Source organism: Heliangelus exortis, chromosome 7 (assembly GCF_036169615.1).
Source record: "Heliangelus exortis chromosome 7, bHelExo1.hap1, whole genome shotgun sequence".
Lineage (NCBI taxonomy): Eukaryota > Metazoa > Chordata > Aves > Apodiformes > Trochilidae > Heliangelus > Heliangelus exortis.
Window position 1 is genome coordinate 32,326,426 of NC_092428.1, and position 20,057 is coordinate 32,346,482.

The following is a 20,057-nucleotide window of genomic DNA, read 5'->3' on the forward strand; positions in this document are numbered from 1 at the left end:
TAATAGTTTTGATTAATAGTTCACTTTGGGCATGTGACAAAACCTGCTCTTGGAATCTTCCCTCCCACACTTCTGAAGTATTTTGGAATGCAAATTTGTAGATGATATGTAAATGAAAACATGTTGTTCCCCTTTGGTGTTTTCCACACGTGTATAACATTCAGATATTGCTTTAACTACATGTGCAGATGAGGTATTTATATGTGCAAATGTCTTTCCTTGTCTCTAAATTACAGTTTTCATAGCAGAACAGTTAATTCACAAGCACAGTTAAGGTTAATTACAAATTAGGTTTTTTCCTACGAGGGAAAATTTTAAGTCTTTTTAGTTGGGGACATAAGCAAAAATGAAAAAGCTCTGCTTTAATTGGAAAAACACTGATTATGCCATTTGCATTCTGGTCTTAGTTTATGACTTAGCTTCTACTGAAAAAAAAATCATTATTTTTTCATATAGATTATATCTTGGTGCCTAGATCTGACAGATGCATCAGTATGGGAGCAGTGATGCAGAACTTGAGGACATTTGATTTGGGGGAATAATACAGAGATTTTGGAAACACTTGCTCTGTGCTGAAATGTTTGGAAAGTGTTTGGAGTATCTGAAGGAATTTAGGAGCTTTAGTTCCTTCCTTTTCCAGAGGAAATGCTGCAGAGCACATTGTAGAAGGCTGAGAGCCAAGGATGTCCTGGAGATGCTGATTAAAGGTCAGTAGCCCTAAAGGAGCTTTTGCTCATAGCCCAGTTCTCTCTGTGTCTCCTGCTAGAAAGTAGTACAGATTTTAAATTATAATGAAGCAACGAGTTCAAGGACTGCTTAGACAGATTATTAAAAAAATAATTTAAAAAAAGAATGCTAAAAAAAAGTATTGTCTGAGCAGACATTAGGGAAAACACATAATTTTACTTTTCTGTTATTCCATAGATTAAATTATAGGTGTAATAGTCTCTAGAATGCTCTCTAGCACAATTATAAAAATGAAGAATAAAATGAGTCTTGGTTTTCTTCCATATTTTTTTATTTTTTAATCTTAAATTACTTTATTAAAATCTCCTTAGCCAAGGGTTGGTTGTTCAAGGTAAGCAGGTGGAAAATCAGCTGTTTGCTTTTTATGTAGCCTATCTCATGCCTTCTGGACTTGTGAAGAATATGTGAAGAATATTGTGAAGAATATTTCTACCAGTGAAAGAGTAGACATGCCTGCTCTTTCCTGTGACTTCCTTAGCAGTTCTTATAGAGATGGAAGTTACATTTCTTTTCAGGTTTTCAAGACACTGTTCAGTGAATTCCTTGCCTTGAACACGTGGTATTCAGAAGTCAAAAGTTGGTATCAGAGGTGCCCAGTGGGATGAGACCACCAACAGAAAGGGTGTTCTGAAGCAACAAGAGCAACTTCTGTAGCTGGCAGATGTTCAACTGTTATAAAATAAGTCTAAAAATAATTAACTTTTAATAAACAAGATGCTTTTTCCTAAACAGCTGATAAAACTTAAATAATATCTGCTTGGAATCAGGCAACTCATTTTCAAGTCTTTTGCATATTTTTAGGTAACTCTTGAAATAACTTAAAAAATTAGTTCTCTACCATGAATCTCTTTCATTAAATCTCCAGGCTGTCTTTGTGGATCTTTTTTCTGCAGTGAAGAAGAACTCTCCTAAAACATGAGAGTATGTTTTTATGCATGCTTTTCATGTTTAAAACTGACAGTATTTAAGAATTGTTAGATAGAGGAAAGTAAGCTTAGTCAGATTCATTTAGATCTTCCAAAGCTGAGACTTATTTCTTCATGCACTTTTAACAATCCCTCAGCTTTTTAAGACATCAGAGCTTGCTTCAAATAATTTTTTTAGTTGAAAAATATTACTGTACAAGTTCCCCAGATCATTACAGGCAGCCTCTAATCTCTAGCATGACCTAAGTAATAGGATTTCCTCTTCACATTCTTGTTCCTGGCTGAACTGGAATAACTGTGGAGAATCCACTACAGCAGTAGGTAAATTGTTCCAGAGATTAATTACCCCTGTTAAAAAGGTACACCTTGTTTCTGGTGTATACTTCATTAGTTTCAGTCCCCAGTCAATGCATCTTCCTCTCCTTTTCCCTACTGCCTGGAACAGCTGAGATGTCACCACCAGTTTTTCCTCCCTGTTTGGATTCCAGCTGCATTCAAGCTTTTATATTTCATAACTGATCAAAAAATCTCTCTGGGGAGTTTTGCTGGGGCCTGGTTGCATGGCAGATGACACCAGGCTGGTTCCTAGCAGTCCTCAGCTGGAGCAAACAACCAAAAGATCTTCATGCTAACAGAGCAGTTTGTACAATCTAATATATAACACATAAATCTGTCTGTTTGTGTGTGCATCTCTGTATGTATACACCTATGTGTATATATATACATATATATTTATATATGTATATATGTGTGTGGACTAAATAGAAAAGTAACCATAATTTCACCCCAAAATTACTTGTTGCACCAACTGGGTGGGGTTTTTTTTTTGCTGCATTTTATTCCCGATTGGCATTCAAAATAGTTTAATCCTGATTTTTGAAATAGCATCTGCATATTATACACAGCACAACAGAATAGGTTTCTAATTTGTATTCAGATGGAGAGCCATTCAATAAATCAGGAAAGAACCTACTCTATTTGAAAGAAGTTTTCTTTCCCCCTTTGGTAAAGTGCAAGAGAATTCTGCTTAAATGAAGCATGCAATTTTAATCAATTCTACCCTAAGAAAAGAAGAGAAACAGCTGCTGCTTGTTAATTGGCAAATGTCTTTACCAATGGACTCATCATTTACTCACTGCAGCCCTAAATTCTGTAAATAAAGGTGTTAGAACCCTGGGCCATGGCTGCCCATGTGCTTGCAGCTAAGCAGCTCAGCTAAGACATGAAAAATTTGATTTCAGAAGATAAATATGTGACCATCACCCTCACAGACTCATTGTTTTCATCTAATAATCCCATTTGCTGTGACAGGTCAGGTCCCTTGGGTGACCAGTGGAAAACTGTGTTTAACCTCCCTAGGTGAAAGATTAATTTCTTGTTAAAAATTATCCCAATCAGTGAAGGTTTCCTCACTCTGAAGAAGGATTCTTGTACAGAACCAGAGACTCTGGGGAGCTGGAAGGGACCTCCAGGGCTCCTTCAGTCCCTCTCTCTGCTCAGATCATGTTGCTCAAGGCCTTGTTCAGCTCTAAGGATGGAGATCCCACAGCTTCCCTGTTCCAGTGTTTCACCACTTGTGCTGAAATAGTTTCCTTATATCAAGTCAGCATTTCCCATCACCCCAGGTGAGTTTGTAACCCCCTCTCCTTCCCTTGTGCACCAAGGGGCAGGGGCTCCCCACCTCTTCTGCATCTCCTGTTCAGTAGCTGAGGGCAGACACCATCTTTTTTTTTTCCCCTCCTTCTCTCCACATGTCCTCATTTAGCTGAATTTATTTTCCACAAGCTCTGTTGCTTTAATTTATAGCTCCTCTTTGGGGTTGGGATTGTGTCCTGCTCTTTCTGCTTGCTCATTGCCAGCTTTGCAGCAGAGTTGCAAAGTTTTCCAGGGAACTATAATGTGGTGAAATGTAAAACTTCAGTTCCACTTGACAAAAGTTTTAATATTTTCTTCCTCTTTCCTTCCTGTTCTTTCATACTTTTTTTCCTCTCGTGTCCTGTTCCCTTCTTTATCTTTTTTTTTATTATTAGTAGTATTTTTTTTTAATCTTCCTTGCAAATATTTTTTGCTCTGTGCTCTGTGGTTATGTTCTTATCTTTTGTTTTCTTTTGCCCTTGCCTCTAGGTTTCTTGTTCACATTTTGATTTTCCAACTTATTTCTTCCAGCCTTCCTTGTCCTTGTTTCCCCTCTTCATGCACAGAGGGGCTGTTAGGGGCCTCTCCACATGATTCTGGGACTATTCCAGTGCTGTGTATTTACCTGAAAAATATTTGCTTTGGGTTACTTAGCTAATAAACACAAAGAACTATAAAAATGCAAAATCCAAACATAAGCTCTGATTTCATTTGAATAAATGAAGTCAAAATTAATTGGCAAGCAAAAGGCTATAAACAATTCAATCCTATTTTGTTTCCTTTAGAACAGGTTTTTAAGACAGACTCTAGAGCCATTTCAGAGTCTCTGAAGAAGGCCATAATGTTGGAAATCCCTTTGCCATAATGTTTTTAAGTCCCTTTTCTTGGAAGGATGGAAAAAGCTGCAGCTGAGTAGCTCAGGCAGGGGGGTTCAGTGCTGGCTCTGCAGAATCACTGCTTCAGAGCATGATGCTGAGGAAAGAGATGAGGTAGCTCTGAATTAATCTGCATAACTCTGAATTAATCTGCATAAAGCTTTGCAGCATGGAAGGAACTTCCTGAATATTACCAGCCAAATAATGTAATTTTAGGTGTAGGGTTCTGTAGGGGTGCAATTATGTCTTTAATTTCTAGGCTGTCACCAAACCCCATCTCATCCTGGGTGATAAAGGGCATCAGGGTAGTCCAGGAATAACAGAACCTCAGCATCAAAACTTCTTTTGGGATTCAGCACCTGTTTCTCTGTTCAACTGTAAATCCATAAAGATTTGTGTGCTGATTGCTGCATTGTTTGACACCTATTCAGCCCTGATGCTTGGCAATCACAGAGCTGATGATAAAATTGTTGTTACCCTCCAGCCATCCTGTGCTTAAAACCTGTATTCCTTGTGATGCTTTTTGTTAACTGTCACAGCTTTCTCTTCCCTAGGCTCTGCTCATCCACAGAATTTATTTCTACTCACTGCAGCCTGGTACTCTTTAGTAAGTAACCTGTAGCATGTTTTTTTACTGTTATCTTGTTTATAATCTGGTGGGGCAGGCACAAAATCTCCCTTGGAGCATCCCTGGGTCTGTCAGCTCCCCTCTGCTGATTTTCCTGTTATTTTGGTAAACAGTGCTGGTTTTACTGGGCAGCTTGATGTCCCACATTTCTGTCCTGCCTGGAAATTTTATAAATGGTGCAGGAGGGAATGGTGTTGCTTTGTTTCTTTTCTGACCTATCCATCATTCTTGGCCTGCTCAAAGTCTTTCAAGAGCTGGTGGGCTCACTCACTTGTATAAATTTTCTTACACATATTGTCCCAAAGTTTTGGAAATTTCTTCTGTATTCATTTAAGAAGTGGATGTTATTTGCTGTCTTTCCTTGAAACACACACAAAAAAAACCCCAAAACAAACCAGCTTTGTGTCATATTTTTGTCAATATTTGCATCCAAGGAGCCATTGTTGGAAAACTTTCTGAGTGTATTAATTATTGAAGATTTTCTAGCAAAAATCATGGTGGAACTCTGCATTCAACAGCTACATGTGTTGTAAAACAGGATGCCTACTTCTGCTTCCTGAGATCAGGGTTTTTAGACTCATTTTCTGAGCTGGGCATTGCATTTGCTCACCCAGCCAGGTTGTTTGGGCAGGGAACATTCCCTCAGCACTGTCCCATGGACCTCATGTGCAAATCCTACCAAAAATCCATTTCATTGCTGTGCTGCCTGGGCTGGGACTCTCCCTTTGGGGAGGATGGGCAGGGATCTCATTTGCCTTTTACTGTGAATTTAACCACATTGCCCTGGTGGTTGGTCTGCTTACTACTGGGATAAACACATCCTACTACTTGGAAAAGTTCTGTGATAAGTATAAGTGATTCCTTATTTAGAAAAAAAAAAAAAAAAAGCAGTGAACTCTTAACTATTGGTAGCTGGAACTTGGTTTGGATGTGACTGACACAGAAACACCATCAAGCCAAGCACTGCATTGAGGGCTCATTAGTTCAGAGTCCTGCAGTCTTCTTAATTGTAACCCCTGAGAGATAAATGCAGATAATTAATAACAAATCAGATTTGGGTCTGGGTATAATACACAGAACTGAAAAAAGGTAACTGTCTCTGGGGAAAAAAATGTTTTCTGCATCAGCATAATGAGATTTTTGGAATGGCTAACAGGGAAAAAAATTCCCATTATGCTGGGGACTGTAGGTGCTAAGTTTTTGAAAGGCATAAAATAAAATGGTTGCTTGGAAGAGCAACAGGCTGGGCTTGATGAGCTGGAAGATCTCTTGGAGTGCTGCATTTTGAAGTTTTAACCTACCTATTTATGTATTGTCTAGAGAAGATATAAAGCTGTAGTGTCACATGAGAGGGGCTGTGGAACCATGCTGAGAAGAGTCAGTAGCAGAAGATGGCAGCTGAAAATCAGCACAATCAGCTGATATTTAAATCAATTTAAGAAAATAAGTAACAGAATAATGTCTGATGAGATATTTCTTTAGCTGCCTTGCTACAATACTGTACTGTTCTTTCACAATATTTTTATTTCTGTTACTCTGAGCAAACATTCTTGTCCCTGTTTTCATTTCCTATTACGGTTGAGCTTTTGAGAAGCAGAATGTTTTGAAACTAAATGAAGAAGTGGATCATCTAAAAAAGTCTGGTGTGGCCAGAACAGTTAATGGTGATGTTGAGAGCATCTGAAGCCACTGGTCCATAAAAAGAGAGGAAGGGTGAGGGTGAAGGTGCAGGACAAACACTTGTTAAAATAACATTTTAAACTTCACTGAGACTTTCAGCTGGTCTGATCCTATAGATGCTGAAGTGATGATGACAGACATGAAATCAGGCAAGAGAGGTTTCTGGCTGGATATGAGGAAAAAACTTTTCACCATGAGCAGTGAAACACTCAGCCCAGGGAGGTTGTGCCCCATCCTCAACCCTGGAAGTTTTCAGGACTGGACAAATCCCTCAGCAGCCTGCTCTGGGTTCAGAGGTGACCCTGCTGTGAGCAGGAGCTGAAGTAGGGACCTCCTGAGATCCCTGCCAGGTTTCATGATGCTGTGATTAAGGCAATCCTTGACACTCACTGAAGAAAAGGTGCAGAGTTTATGATCTTATCATTTGTGCTGGAGATAATGCTTAGAGAGAGCTGGTGGAGACATTAAACAGCTGCTGAAAGCTCTGGGATAGAAATGTAGTAGCAATCCTCAAGAATAAAAGCATCTTAAATACCTTTGCCATTTAAGTATGAAAAGGGTGTTTTAAGAATTTACCCAAGGGGAAAGAAACCTTTTTTTCAGAGCTATGCTTTGTCTCTTTTGGAATAGAGGGGTAAGTCCAGGTCCTTTCAGCAGCTTCCAGCTGAGAGCTGGAAATATAAAGGTCAGACCCTCACACCAGAGTGGGAATTGGGAATTCAGTGGGACAAAGAATGACTTCTGGTGGGAAATGTAGATGTTGTAATGCCATCCCCTCTCTGAACAAATAGATAGCCAGGGCAGGAGAAGAGCTGGGGTTCAAATGTGGATTTATTAGCACTTATTTCTGTGCTCTTTTCCATCCTCTTACCCTCCTCTGAAGTGAGGCAACCCTTCAAGTGACTTCAGAAAGATCTTAGGAGTGCATCAGGCTTTTAGAAGACATTTATGGTGCTATTCCTTGTCTTTACAAGCTCAATTATTTTCAATTCTCTTGCATATTAGAGCTTGGCAACCATTGGTGCATTTTTGCTTTTATTTATCAGAAATTTACATGATTTACAAAATTGGTCAAACCAATTTTTTTCCTTTTTCCTATTTCCTTTTTCCTCTTCCTTTTCTTCCTTTTCTTCCTTTTCTTCCTTTTCTTCCTTTTCTTCCTTTTCTTCCTTTTCTTCCTTTTCTTCCTTTTCTTCCTTTTCTTCCTTTTCTTCCTTTTCTTCCTTTTCTTCCTTTTCTTCCTTTTCTTCCTTTTCTTCCTTTTCTTCCTTTTCTTCCTTTTCTTCCTTTTCTTCCTTTTCTTCTGTTTCCTTTTTCTTATTCTTTTCTTTTTTCTTTTCCTTTTTTCTTTTTCTTTTTCTTTTTCCTTTTTTCTTTTCCTTTTCCTTTTCCTTTTCCTTTTCCTTTTCCTTTTCCTTTTCCTTTTCCTTTTCCTTTTCCTTTTCCTTTTCCTTTTCCTTTTCCTTTTCCTTTTCCTTTTCCTTTTCCTTTTCCTTCTCCTTCTCCTTCTCCATCTCCTTCTCCATCTCCATCTCCATCTCCATCTCCATCTCCATCTCCATCTCCATCTCCATCTCCATCTCCATCTCCATCTCCATCTCCATCTCCTTCTCCTTCTCCATCTCCATCTCCATCTCCATCTCCTTCTCCTTCTCCTTCTCCTTCTCCTTCTCCTTCTCCTTCTCCTTCTCCTTCTCCTTCTCCTTCTCCTTCTCCTTCTCCTTCTCCTTCTCCTTCTCCTTCTCCTTCTCCTTCTCCTTCTCCTTCTCCTTCTCCTTCTCCTTCTCCTTCTCCTTCTCCTTTTTCTCTTTTTACTTTTTCTCTTTTTCTCTTTTTACTTTTTCTCTTTTTCTCTTTTTACTTTTTCTCTTTTTCTCTTCTTCTCTTCTTCTCTCTTTCTCTCTTTCTCTCTTTCTCTCTTTCTCTCTTTCTCTCTTTCTCTCTTTCTCTCTTTCTCTCTTTCTCTCTTTCTCTCTTTCTCTCTTTCTCTCTTTCTCTCTTTCTTCCTCTCTTCCTCTCTTCCTCTCTTCCTCTCTTCCTCTCTTCCTCTCTTCCTCTCTTCCTCTCTTCCTCTCTTCCTCTCTTCCTCTCTTCCTCTCTTCCTCTCTTCCTCTCTTCCTCTCTTCCTCTCTTCCTCTCTTCCTCTCTTCCTCTCTTCCTCTCTTCCTCTCTTCCTCTCTTTCTCTCTCTCTTTCTTTCTCTCTTTCTCTTTCTTTCTCCTTTTCTTAACAGTGGTAATAATATCCTGGTTTTGCAGCAGGTTAATTCCATATTCTTCTGTAGTTTTACTGTTGGAACCTGATGTTAGCTGCTTCTGCTGGAGGTGGTGAAGCACCTGAGATCTCAAGGTGCCTCTTGAGAAGCCAGAGAGCTGGGGCAGCTTTGCTCTGGGCAGCAAGCAGGGGACATTGCCAGGATATTGGATGGATGCTGGAGGATGGCTCTCACCTGGGGGGTTCCTCTCTCCATTTTGCAGAGAAGACAGTATTGTCCTTCCTTTAATTTTTTAACCATCTTAGTCCTTTACTGATACCTTTCTGAATCCTTTGGATGAAGGAGTTCTGCTGCTTGATGGAAAGTTATTTTCTGAAAAGATGATGGCAGTGGTGGGAGTTCAGAAGAGTGAAGATCTGTGGATAAATCCTGCTAATATGATAGCAATAAATAGAAAAACCTTTATGTCTCTAGGACAGTGATGCTTCCACTGTTGTATTTTTTTCAATCAGATCTTTCCTCTTTAGCTATATCTAATTAGTGGGGAAATAACAGTTCCTTAATAGGGAACAGGGAGCAAGGAAGTTTTCTCATTTGTAGTTGAGACAGGATGTAATAGGGAACATTCCTTGCCTACAATAGTACATTTTTAGTTTAATTAAAGTATGATATTTTGCTTTATTTGCACATTTTTATGAAACAGGAGACAGGAAGGATTTGGTTTCCCATCACAAACGTTGTGTTAGCAAACAAAATTGGACATATTTAGTAATGGCTCAGTAAATATTAGCAAATGGATGGTGTAATTTAATCAACATGGTTGCAGTTGATAAGGTGTTGAAAAGCTCTGATCAAGACTGCTGAGAGGCTAAATGAAAAGCTGAAGATTCAGAGATAAGGACTGATGGATATAATATTATTCTAATTGAGAGTAGTAGAGAACCTAAAGCACTGAGAAATTAAATTGATGACATGTAAAACAAGTTTAGATTAAGGAAAAAAACCCCTCAGATTAATAGAGGCTCCTTCAGAAGTGGAGGCAGAGCAAGGGGCAGGAGAAGATTGAGTATGTGCTGGATAAGCTGAATTTTGCCTAATGGTTTTCTTAAAGACAGAATAACCCAAGTGCCCCTCAGAGCTTGGTTACTGTGGGATAGAATTTAGCCTTGAATTCCTGTTGTAGAGCTGAGGGTGAGGCTGAGTTTTCCTCTCCCTTTACAAATCCCTTTCCTTCCCAGTGTCTTGTCTGGGAGCTGAGTTGTGCTGAGATGCTCTGTCCCTCACCTCCCATCCCTCTGTTCCCAACTTGGGCCAAAACACGTGGCACTCAGGTCTGGCACTTCTCAGGTGAGGCAGAAAAGCTCCTTGCCTGGTTTTGGGAAAAGGTCTCAGGTTGTAGCCTATGAAATGGAGATTTGGTGCATGTAGCAAGGATGGAGGAGAGCACCCTCCTCTTTTACCACCTATTACTGTCTTAGCCAGCAGTAGGTTACCAGAATTTTTATTTTAATAGCTTTACTGCTGGATATTTGTCAGACTGGTAATTTTGTGGCTAGGATGCATGCAAGAATATAATTTTATTAATGTATCTGTAATGCTGTACAGTACAACACACTGTTCATGCTTATGGTTTGATGTTTATACTCTGTTCCCAGAGCAGTAAAATGGGTTTTGTTCCTCTAAAATACTTCTGAAAAGGAAAGCCAAGGTGCAGGCCAGCAAGGGCAGCACCTCTCCCAGACTTGTATTCCTCTGAAATAACCTTTCTTCTTCAAGCTTTTGCCCTTTTTCTTGTTGTACCATGGTTGACTCAGGGCAGGTATTTGAGGTGATTATCAGTAGGAGAACAACCCTATTCGAGGTGTACTCCAGAACCTCCTTGCAGCTATAATGTTTTTATTGCCTTTCTGCATCCTCAGTGCTTGGAATTGGCACGTCCTGTAAGAAAGGCATTGAAGTTGCCTGGCACCTGCTGAGTTGAGCTCTGTTGACTTTCATGGAATTGCTGAACCCATTCTGTATCAGTATTTATTGCATTCAGAGACCTAAGTGCCTGTATGGTCACCCAGGAGAGAGATTGTTAGGACTTTTGGTTTCTACTCTGTCTGCTTCATAGACTTCTGTAGAAAAACTCTTCCTTATTTTTTTGTTTTGGAGGCTTTGAAGCTGTTCCCATTCTAAAGGAGTCAGATGGTGAATATGTTGACTTGGATGAGTTTCAGTAACTGAGCCTTCAAGGAGACCTTATCAAGACAAGAACCAATTTAAAGCATCTGTAACTAGAACTTGGTGCTCAGAAAAAGTACTGGGTTTGCAATAATGAGGTTTTGGGGGCAGAGAGAATAGTAACCACTGGCTGAGCTGGTGAAATAAGAAGTGAGTAAGTTAAGTAAAAGTTCCTCCAGCAACCAGACCTCTCACTGGAAGAAATGTTCTGGTTACAGCCTTCAGAAACCTCAGCATGTTTTAGGTGGGGGAGAGCAAATAGTGCTGAGGTGGTGTTCAGCTTGATAGAAGGAAAAAAGAAGATGGGGGAGCTTGATAGAAGGAAAAAAGAAGGGCTTGGGGTGTTCCAATAGTCTAGAAAGGCAGAGGTTATAGGAAAAGAGATATCTGGAATATGAGCATATTGAAAGTTTAATTTACCTAGTCCAATCAACGTGTTCAGCTCTCTCTCTATATATATTTATTAGATTATTAGTGTACACCTGAGGCTGCAAAGATTCATGGCAGAATCTAAAGCAGGGGGAAAAAAGAGGGAAAAAAAGAAAAGGCTTGTATGAGATCTTCTTTTGTAATCACCCTTAGGTTTGGGATTGGCTTGAATGGCTGAAAAACCATGGTCTGGCAAGAGCTGTGCCCCCAGATCTGTGCTGCTGCACTCTGGAGCTGACACTGGGAATTACTCAAATGGTAAATCCAGAATTTGACTTCGTGCTCTGGCCTGACACAGCAAATGGGCTGTGCCCAGAGGGTGTTTTAGGGACCTGGGGCTCTCCTCAGTGACAGAAATATCCAATGAGCCCATCTGAGCCAGGCACTGTGCTGTCCTGGGAAGGACTGGAGTCTGCATGCCTTGGAAAAACCAAGGGAATGCTCCAGAGAGAGTCCTGGCTGGAATCAGAAAGGAAAGAGAAGCTCATTCATCTAGAGGATTGAGATAAAATTGGCCAGGGGAGCCCTCAGTCTGCCAAAAAGACAACAGAAGACAAAGAAGACACAACAAAAAGGGGGAAGGAATGGCAGAAAAAGACCCAAAAAAAATGATAAAGAGGGAATATGTGAAGAAAGGGCAGGCTGGATGTGGGAGGGCCAAGACTGGACAGACTTTTTGGAAGAGAACTGAATAGCAAAACGTGGGGGGGTTCTGGCACTGCAGCTCTGAGCTCCCTGGGTGCTGCTGGGGAGGAGGAACTTTGCCCCTTCCAAGCAGGAGAATACAGGAATTTTATATAATCTCTCTGCTGTAGGAAATCTGGAGGATTTTGTGTCTTGGGATCTGCTTCTTGGCTTTAATTTAGGTTTAATTTAAGGCCATAGGTTGAAAAGAACTGGAAAGGAAGGAATAGTCCAAATTGTTTCCAAAATGCATTTTTGGAGAAAAGAATTGTAAGCGTTGAATGTATTAATTGAATGAATATACTATTCCTATCCATTATTCCTAATGAACTTCAGAATTATGCTGCTGATAAATGAGGGAAAGTCTTGAATAATTTTTGCAGCTGTTTCTGAAAGAGTATTGGGTGCCCTTGAACAGATTCTTCACTACAGGGCTGGAGCTAAATTTGCTGCAGAAGAATTGTGCTTATCATCTGAAGTCAGTATTGGTTGGCAGGAGAACAAATACATTCAAAGGAAAAGACTGTTGAAAATTGAAAGTGGAAATGGAAATTCCATTTTAAAAATTCCATAAGTTACTTCGAACACTACACAAGATGAAAGCTTCTAAAATTGTTGTGGAAATATTTTACTTTACTGGGGAATATACCAGCATCTCCCTGTGATATTACTTTACTATCTGCTTATGTATAGATGGCTTTGGAAAAAGGAAAATGCAGTGTATTTCTAGAATATGCTTTCATCTGCTCCTTTTTGTAGGTCGTTTTGAAATAAAAAAAATATTCTAGCATCCCTTCTACTTTGGGATAGTTGGAAAACTGTTCAGTCAGCGTTTTAAAACAAAAAGCAAAACCTTTCAAAGAAGCTTCAGCAAATTAGGGAGCTCAATTTTCTCTTAATTCTTCTTTATGTGATAGAGACTTGAAACAACAGAAGTTCAGGAAGTTTTCACTGAAACCTGGACATCTCTGCCTCTGATAATCAAACCCTTGCTTTGTCTTCTACCCTCTGCTGCATCTGGAAGCCTGAAAGCTTTTTTTTTTTTTTGCTGCTTCTACAAAGAAAGGTGGTCAGGTAGGGTGAGCCCTGTCACACAGTGGGATTTCTGGGGTTTGGGGTTTAAAAAGTAGTGTTAGATGTCTTTACATGAAGCAGTAGATGGCTTTACATCAAGACTGCAAAGTCAAGCACTGAAAAATGCAGAAGCACTTTTTAAAAAGCCTTTTTAAAATAGAATTACAGTCCCTTCTTCCAAATAAAGGATTATCTCATCTGCAGCATAATCAGATATTCATTTTTTTTTTTCTCCACAGGGGCATTCACACAGAAATAATGTGAAATAAAAGCAGTAGTATGCACAGGTTGCTTACATTTGCTACGAGGGGAAAGGGTCTGTAGGTAAGGGCTTCCCTGCTCTTGCAAATTTGCCAAAACCTGCAGGGCAGAGAGTTGGGAGCTTTTTAAAACTGCTGGCATGTTCCCAGGCAGCTGAAACACAACTAATGCAAAGCCAGAGACCTAAAAATGTTGAAAAGTGACCTGGCTACTCCACTTGCCCAGAAGCTGATTCTGGCCCACGGAGAAGCAGGAAAGCAGCTTCTGAGGGATGGAATTTCAGCTCTGTAATCCCTCCACCAAAGGCTGCTGGAGGAGACTTTCTGCTTAGTGGAAACCCCCTCATGTTCTGTGTCTCTAATGTGCTCTTTCTGTGCTCAGCTCTTGCTCTGGGTTTGCTTTGCAGGATGCCAGTGCAGGGAATGGATTTATTTCTGAATGGGATGCTTTCCTTCATTTAACTTACATTCTTTTCTTTAGCAAATCTCTTTTCACTTCTGTTTAATAGAAGGGAAAAGCTCTGGGAATATCTGCAAAGAGACCCAGCAGTGACATGCCACTGAAAGTCCCCAAAAGAGAAAGGCAACAGTCTTTTTTATTATTATTATTATTATTTTTCATTTGATGTGTGTACTCGAAGCAGTGAGAACCTGCATGCAGAAAGATGCCCTTTTCTCTTAGCATCTTTTATTTTATGTTTAGGGAAATGGTATTTTCTTAACCATTTGGGTAATTACAGAGGGAAAACAGCACAGATAATTAAGAGATGAGTTCTTGAGAGGCAGTACTTGACACTGAGCAGATCAGCTCTCCAATTACCAGGTTGCATTTGCTTCAAGCACCTTCTTGTGGAAGATTCTACTAGAAATGCAGATATAATTCAAAACCTGCTACCCAGTTTTTCCTACACTCTGCAAAGTTAAGCAAACTAAAGTTTAACTGAAGGGTTGTTTTTTTTTTAACTTTTATTTTTGCTTAAAGAAACAAAAAGTACAAGCGATGAGGAACTTGTATAAGGTAATAGTTCCTTCTCCCTTTATTTCAACTGATATTTGAAAATTGTTTTTATTACAGCATAGGTGAAACCATCTCCATTCAGCAGTGCTACCAAGAAGGTACAGAAGAAATCAGATGTAATGCTACCCCATAGTAAAGAGATTAATTTTTTTCCCCCCATGTCTTAGGATAACCAAAGTCTATGTATTATTATTAAAATATGCATTTTTGATTTGAAAATTAAGAAATCCAGGACAATAGTTTAGGAGTTAAATACAAAACAGTAGTAAATATGCAAAATACAGTCAATAAGCAGAGCAATGAGGCAAAAGAATTAAGTATAATAGTTAATTCTTACAACATAATGATTTGTAATGCTGGGCTTCCCCCCACCCCCTGCATGTGGTGGATTCTCAGTCTGAACTGAGCAGTGAGATGGTAAAAACCTTACACAGGATCATGGAATTTAATTATCAAAGCATCAGACAGGTTATGACACTCGGAGGCCTGATATCTGCACTGGAATGTATTAACCAGGTTGTGTGTGAGGAAAATGAGGTTCAAAACAATACAGTTTTATGCTATACAGTACTTCTTCAGTGAGAGAACTTGTCCAAAGGGAAAACATCCTCTTCCAGCACAGATTTCTTGAGCATTTCAAACAGTAACATGAAAACTGAAATTACAGTACACCTGCAAACACTGAGTGACACTTTGGTTAAATACATGTGACACCTCTGTGTGCAGATATCAGGCATTCCACAGTGTTCCACAAGATTTTATTATTTTTTTTTTTTTTTTTACCCTGACATATTTATTCAAAAGTTTGTTTATGACCCATTGAGACTGAGTTGTTTCTACATTTGATTTACCCATGAGTATCAGCACTCCTTAAAGAAGAGATCAAACCTACAAACTCTAAGTAGGACCAATAGAGCAGAATTCTTCAAGTTCAATGAAATATTACAAAAAAAAAGGTTTCCTTTTCTAGGAAAACTCAGCTATGGTAAAAATATCTACTACAGTGCACTGCACTGTAATAAATATTCAACATAAATTAATAATTTACAAGTACCTGAGCAAGTATACAGAGCACCATAGCACAGCACAGCACCAAAGGCAGTAGCTCAGAATTCTTAAAAATAATGCTGTTTTAAACATTAAAAATTCTAAGTATTGTCATAAAACTGAACTCCAGCTGGAGTTTAAAGATAGTGCAAACTTCTGTCTTCACTTTTTAAAATAAAGGTATTGGATTTTCTGGTCATTTCACATTGGCAGTGTTGCTGGACCTGGATACCTGTGGTGGATGCTTAGGAGCAGGTCTGCAGGGAGAAAAAAAGAAAACAGAAAATTGTTATTTACACTTGTGTCAGTTCTTACTGTCAGCATCATGCCTGAGTGTCAAGATGAATGGTAAAACCTTTGAGAATTATCCAAGCAAACTTCAGACACGTAGCAAGGGATTCTCATACTGGGAGGAGCTCAGATTCCTGTAGCTTAAAATACAACTCTTATCTTCCTTGGAGCTCACTTTCTATTCAAAGGAAACTGAAGACTGGGTTAAAAAAATATAATTGACTTTGCCCATTAACTCTGGGCATTGTTATTTCAGTTGCAGATTATATTTTTTTTTCAAGATCCTTTTTTGTTTGCTTGTTTGTTTTCAAAGAGTATAATTTCTGGTTTTTTTGAACATTTGGGGCATTATTTTCAGATGATATAAATTGATGTTCCATTGTGCAATCTGTGAATGGAAAATTGCTTTATTGGTGGTTGATCTTGACAGCACTCAGTTCTCAGCCTCATTCTGTAGGTGGTCTGAGTAGGAAAGCTTTTTCTGCTTTGTTTCTCTTGAAGTTGGTGCTCATTAACTCCTTTCTTTTGCAAGGAATTCTACCTAATGGGCAAGTTCTGTAAATATACAGTCAAATGTTTACAGTCAAACCTTCCTATGCAGTAGCCATTCTCATACTTGTGTGGAAGTCAGTCACTAAAAATCTGTGATGTGATGTCACTAAAATCTGATGGCAATTCATGCTCTGCTTTCAGCTCTGTTTGACAGCTCTATGGACTCTTCCACTGCCAAAAATACCTGGCTATTGGCTCTACCCATCCCACTCTCAAGCAGGTGACTTAGAGCTCCCAGTATAACGCAGAGATTTATTCTGAATCCAGTTCCTGATGAAGAGGAGGCAATCAGCAAATTACCTTCAAGGCAAGGTCCTTCCTTCAGGCACCTGCTCTCTCTTACATGGCCACTACTTGGCAATCTTATTCATGGGGAGAATGATTTCATCTTTACATCTATACAAATGGATATGGCTGGCATCCATTCTCTAAGGTGACACTTTTTAGGAAGCATGAGATTAATTTTATTTTATTTTCCATCTCTACTGGATCTTATGCAGTGTTTCAGATCCCCTAAGATTAAGACTCATGTTCGAAGGCCGCTGGAGGACAGGTATGAGGTCGTTTTTGGTGGTGAGATTTGTGTGGTTGAGGGAAGATTGAAATTCATATTCCCTGGGAGAATATCCCTGGGTTTCCCAGAGAAGCTGTGGCTGCCCCATCCCTGGCAGTGTCTCAGCCCAGGTTGGATGGGGCTTGGAGCCCCCTGGGCTGTGGGAGGTGTCCCTGACCATGGCAGGGGGTTGGGACTGGATGAGCTTTAAGGTCCCTTCCAACCCAAACCAGTCTGGGATTCTATGATCCTTGATACATTTAAAACCTGTAATTTAAGGGCTACAAACCAAGGGATTTTGATCAGAACTGACCTTGCAGGAGCAACGTGGGGCAGAGCTTTTGGGTGGCCAGGCCCTGGTGTGCAGAGCCCATTGTAGCGCCCTTTGGTCAGAGGGTCAGCTGGGAGAGGCTTCTGGGGAGGGTTTGGTTTGTGGTTTTCCTGCTGTAAAACAGAAGGCTTCATGTTAGGCTGCAGAATGGACACAACAAAGTTACCATGGCACAGACTGAGCTAAATTGAAGTTCACAATAGTGGCAACAGGATACGTTGGAAGGAGGAAGCCATAACTTTTTTGTAATGAACAGTAAAAAAAATTTAAACCACTTCTAATACTGTATTTTAATTATTTTATTTCATTTGATTCTTTACTCTAGAAATACTGGGTGCATCTGTGCTGAGGTTGATGATTAATTGGTGGTAAATGCAAAAAAAAAAACAACCCATAGACTGAATACATAAAAGTGTAGAAGTAGTTACATAAAAAGATGGAAATTCCAGAAATTACTTTAAAATGCAAATTCAGATGACCACAGGAACAAACTGCTTGAGTCCAGTTTGAATTGGTAGCAACTGTGGAATTTATAAATTTTTTTTGTTTTTTTTTTTAGATGCTGCTCTGCTTTCTGTTCTGTGGAATTAAATGATTCATTAATAAAGAACAGAAGTCATCTGCTGTAAGGCATGAGCTCTTGTCTCTTCTGTGTGGTCCTTGAGGCACTGCAGACATGGTAACATGTCTATTTGTGGTCTTCATTATGAGGAGCTGGGATAGATTAAGTGACTTGCTCAGGGCACACAGAAACTCTCCAATTTAGCCAAAAACAAAGGTCTGAAGAGCTTAAGATCTGGTAAGGATGAATGAACATAGAGAAGAACTCTGCTTCTTACTTTCTTTGGGTTTATTGGCTGTGTCCTAGAGCTGACCAGCACCTGAGAGTCAGGAGGGACTGATTTTCAGTGCTGATGGGACCAGATCTGTTGCTTCCCCCCCTCCCCTCTTTTATTCAGGGCAAGCTTCAGCTCCTCAATACAAAGATGCCCAGATTTCTTTGTTCAGTTTTATATCAATGACTTAGCATTTAATACATTGTCTATATCTGGGGAAATCTTGCTTTAAACATTGTGATCTCTTTTCTCCATTTTTGCTAGGAAGAAGAAAACATAATTCTGATTTTGTGCAGCTACCAAGAGATCAGGCACGTGAAGCTTTACTTTGTTTCACTGGTTTATTTTTTAAATAAGCAACTGGCAGAAGGTTCTCTCCTGAAAGGCACTGGGTGAGAAGAGGATTTTTCCTCAATTTTTCTAGATGGAAAATTCATTTGTGTTACTCCTCTTTGGCCAATGCCAGTCTGAGGTGATAGAGGAGCTATTAACAAGAATACTTCTGGCAGCATGAGCAGGGGCTGAGCCCAGCTCAGCTTTGTGAGGGGGAAAGTAAAAATACCAAACTATTATTTCCTGCAAAATATGGGAGATATTTTGGTGCTAAGATGATGACAGCATCTGAGGCAGCAACTGAATGCTAAGAGAAACAAAAGCAAACAGAAGGGAGCACATGGGAATGCACAAACTGGACCCACACTCAGCATCAACCTGCATGGTGCTGCACTGATTTATACTGACTGGGAACCTGGGCTGTATATAAAGCACATTAGCCTTAGCAGAGCATTTGAAAGGAAAAAAAAAATCTGTTTAATTGTTTAATATTAAACTTGGCAGCAGTTCATTTGGTAAGTGTTGTGGATTCGGGGTTTTTTTGTGGTTTTTTTTTTAACTGGTTGTTTTTTTGTTTTGCTGTTTTTGGGTTTTTTGGTGATGGGTTGTGGGGGTTTTTTGTTGTTTTGGTTTTTTTGTGGGTTTGTTTTTTGGTTTTTTTTTTTTTTTTGCTATTACATCTGAAAGGAAATTTTATAGCAAAATAATAATCCATTGCTGTCTCAACAGCCACTAGAGGGGAAAGGAGTTGTGTAAGAGCCTACTTAGTATGTTGTGCCTTAGCTATTCACTGCTTGAAGCCCAGAGGCAGCAGGAAAGCAGCTCCTGCTTCAATATCCCTCTCAGAAGGAGAGAAGAAGGAGGAGGAGGCAGCTGTGGAGCCATAGAAACAGTGAGTGGTTGCTTTAGCACTGTGCTGCAGCTCTGAGCATCTGGATGGCATTATGAATGTAGCAATGATTTTTAAAGTGCTTCCTCTCGATGACCTGATGGATGCACTTCCAAGAGAGTGCTGAAGCAATAGATTAAGTTGTATCTACATAAATTAGAGCAAAACTCTACTCAAGTTAATTTGCTCCACCGAAACTCTGAGGGAGTAAAATTATTAACTTCAGAAGAAGAGATTTTCTTCCTATGCAATGTTTTCTGTGTCCCTAGAACATAAAAAGTAGCTATTTCTGACAATTTTGAGTTGTCAGAACTCATCTTACATCATTTAATACATCACTTTAAAAGAGGCCACTCTTGCTTCTTCAGCTCAAGGTTGCCCTGAGTCAATCCCCTGTTTATTGCACTTCTGGTTTATGCAGCAACTGGAAACTGAAAACAGTGATACTGGTCTTGATGGAGCAAGAGTCACAATTAATTGGAGCTGCTAAATTGAAAAGCTTTTTGGCAGTTCCAGACCTGTCTGGCTTTGGTGATGCAGCTCCTAGAGATCTGGTGTTCTCCCTTGCACTTCACGTGGGACTGGAAGGGGAGGGCACTGAGGAATCAGCATGGGGCTGATTTGATGTGCAGTGAGAGGCTGGGGCAGGTACAGATGTACCATCAGAATGAGAAATTACTCCTTTTTCTTGGAAAGCCTTTTCTCCATCTGTGTTCTGCTAGCAGGAAAATGTCTAAACCTGTTAGTTGCTAGGTAAGAAGAAATTTCACCTGGTTTTCTTTCTTTTAAAGGAACCATTTGATTAAGAAACAGAGAAGCACAGTACCAG

The 20,057-nt window shown here is 39.6% G+C and overlaps 1 protein-coding gene and 1 long non-coding RNA gene across 4 annotated transcripts in view; one reads left to right on the forward strand and one right to left on the reverse strand.

The window, feature by feature from the left end:
* The first annotated feature begins 1,708 nt into the window (after positions 1-1,708).
* LOC139798680 (uncharacterized) lies at positions 1,709-20,001 on the forward strand. 3 transcript variants are annotated; one of them, XR_011726905.1, is made up of 4 exons: positions 1,709-3,298; positions 4,738-4,790; positions 13,358-13,442; positions 16,428-17,328. It is a non-coding gene; the product is annotated as an uncharacterized lncRNA (long non-coding RNA). The 3 variants fall into 3 exon arrangements; XR_011726904.1 differs by lacking the exons at positions 1,709-3,298; positions 16,428-17,328 and adding exons at positions 18,271-18,398; positions 19,069-20,001 and having other exon boundaries at positions 3,675-4,790; XR_011726903.1 differs by lacking the exon at positions 1,709-3,298 and having other exon boundaries at positions 3,676-4,790.
* ADAM12 (ADAM metallopeptidase domain 12) overlaps positions 14,388-20,057 on the reverse strand; it is a 170,460-nt gene continuing 164,790 nt past the window's right edge. The window contains exons 22-23 of the mRNA XM_071749670.1: positions 17,153-17,283; positions 14,388-15,700 (exon numbers count right to left, since the gene is read on the reverse strand). Coding sequence (XP_071605771.1) covers positions 15,640-15,700; positions 17,153-17,283 — 192 coding nt within the window. The 3' untranslated portion in view covers positions 14,388-15,639. The remainder of the gene's footprint in view (positions 15,701-17,152; positions 17,284-20,057) is intronic.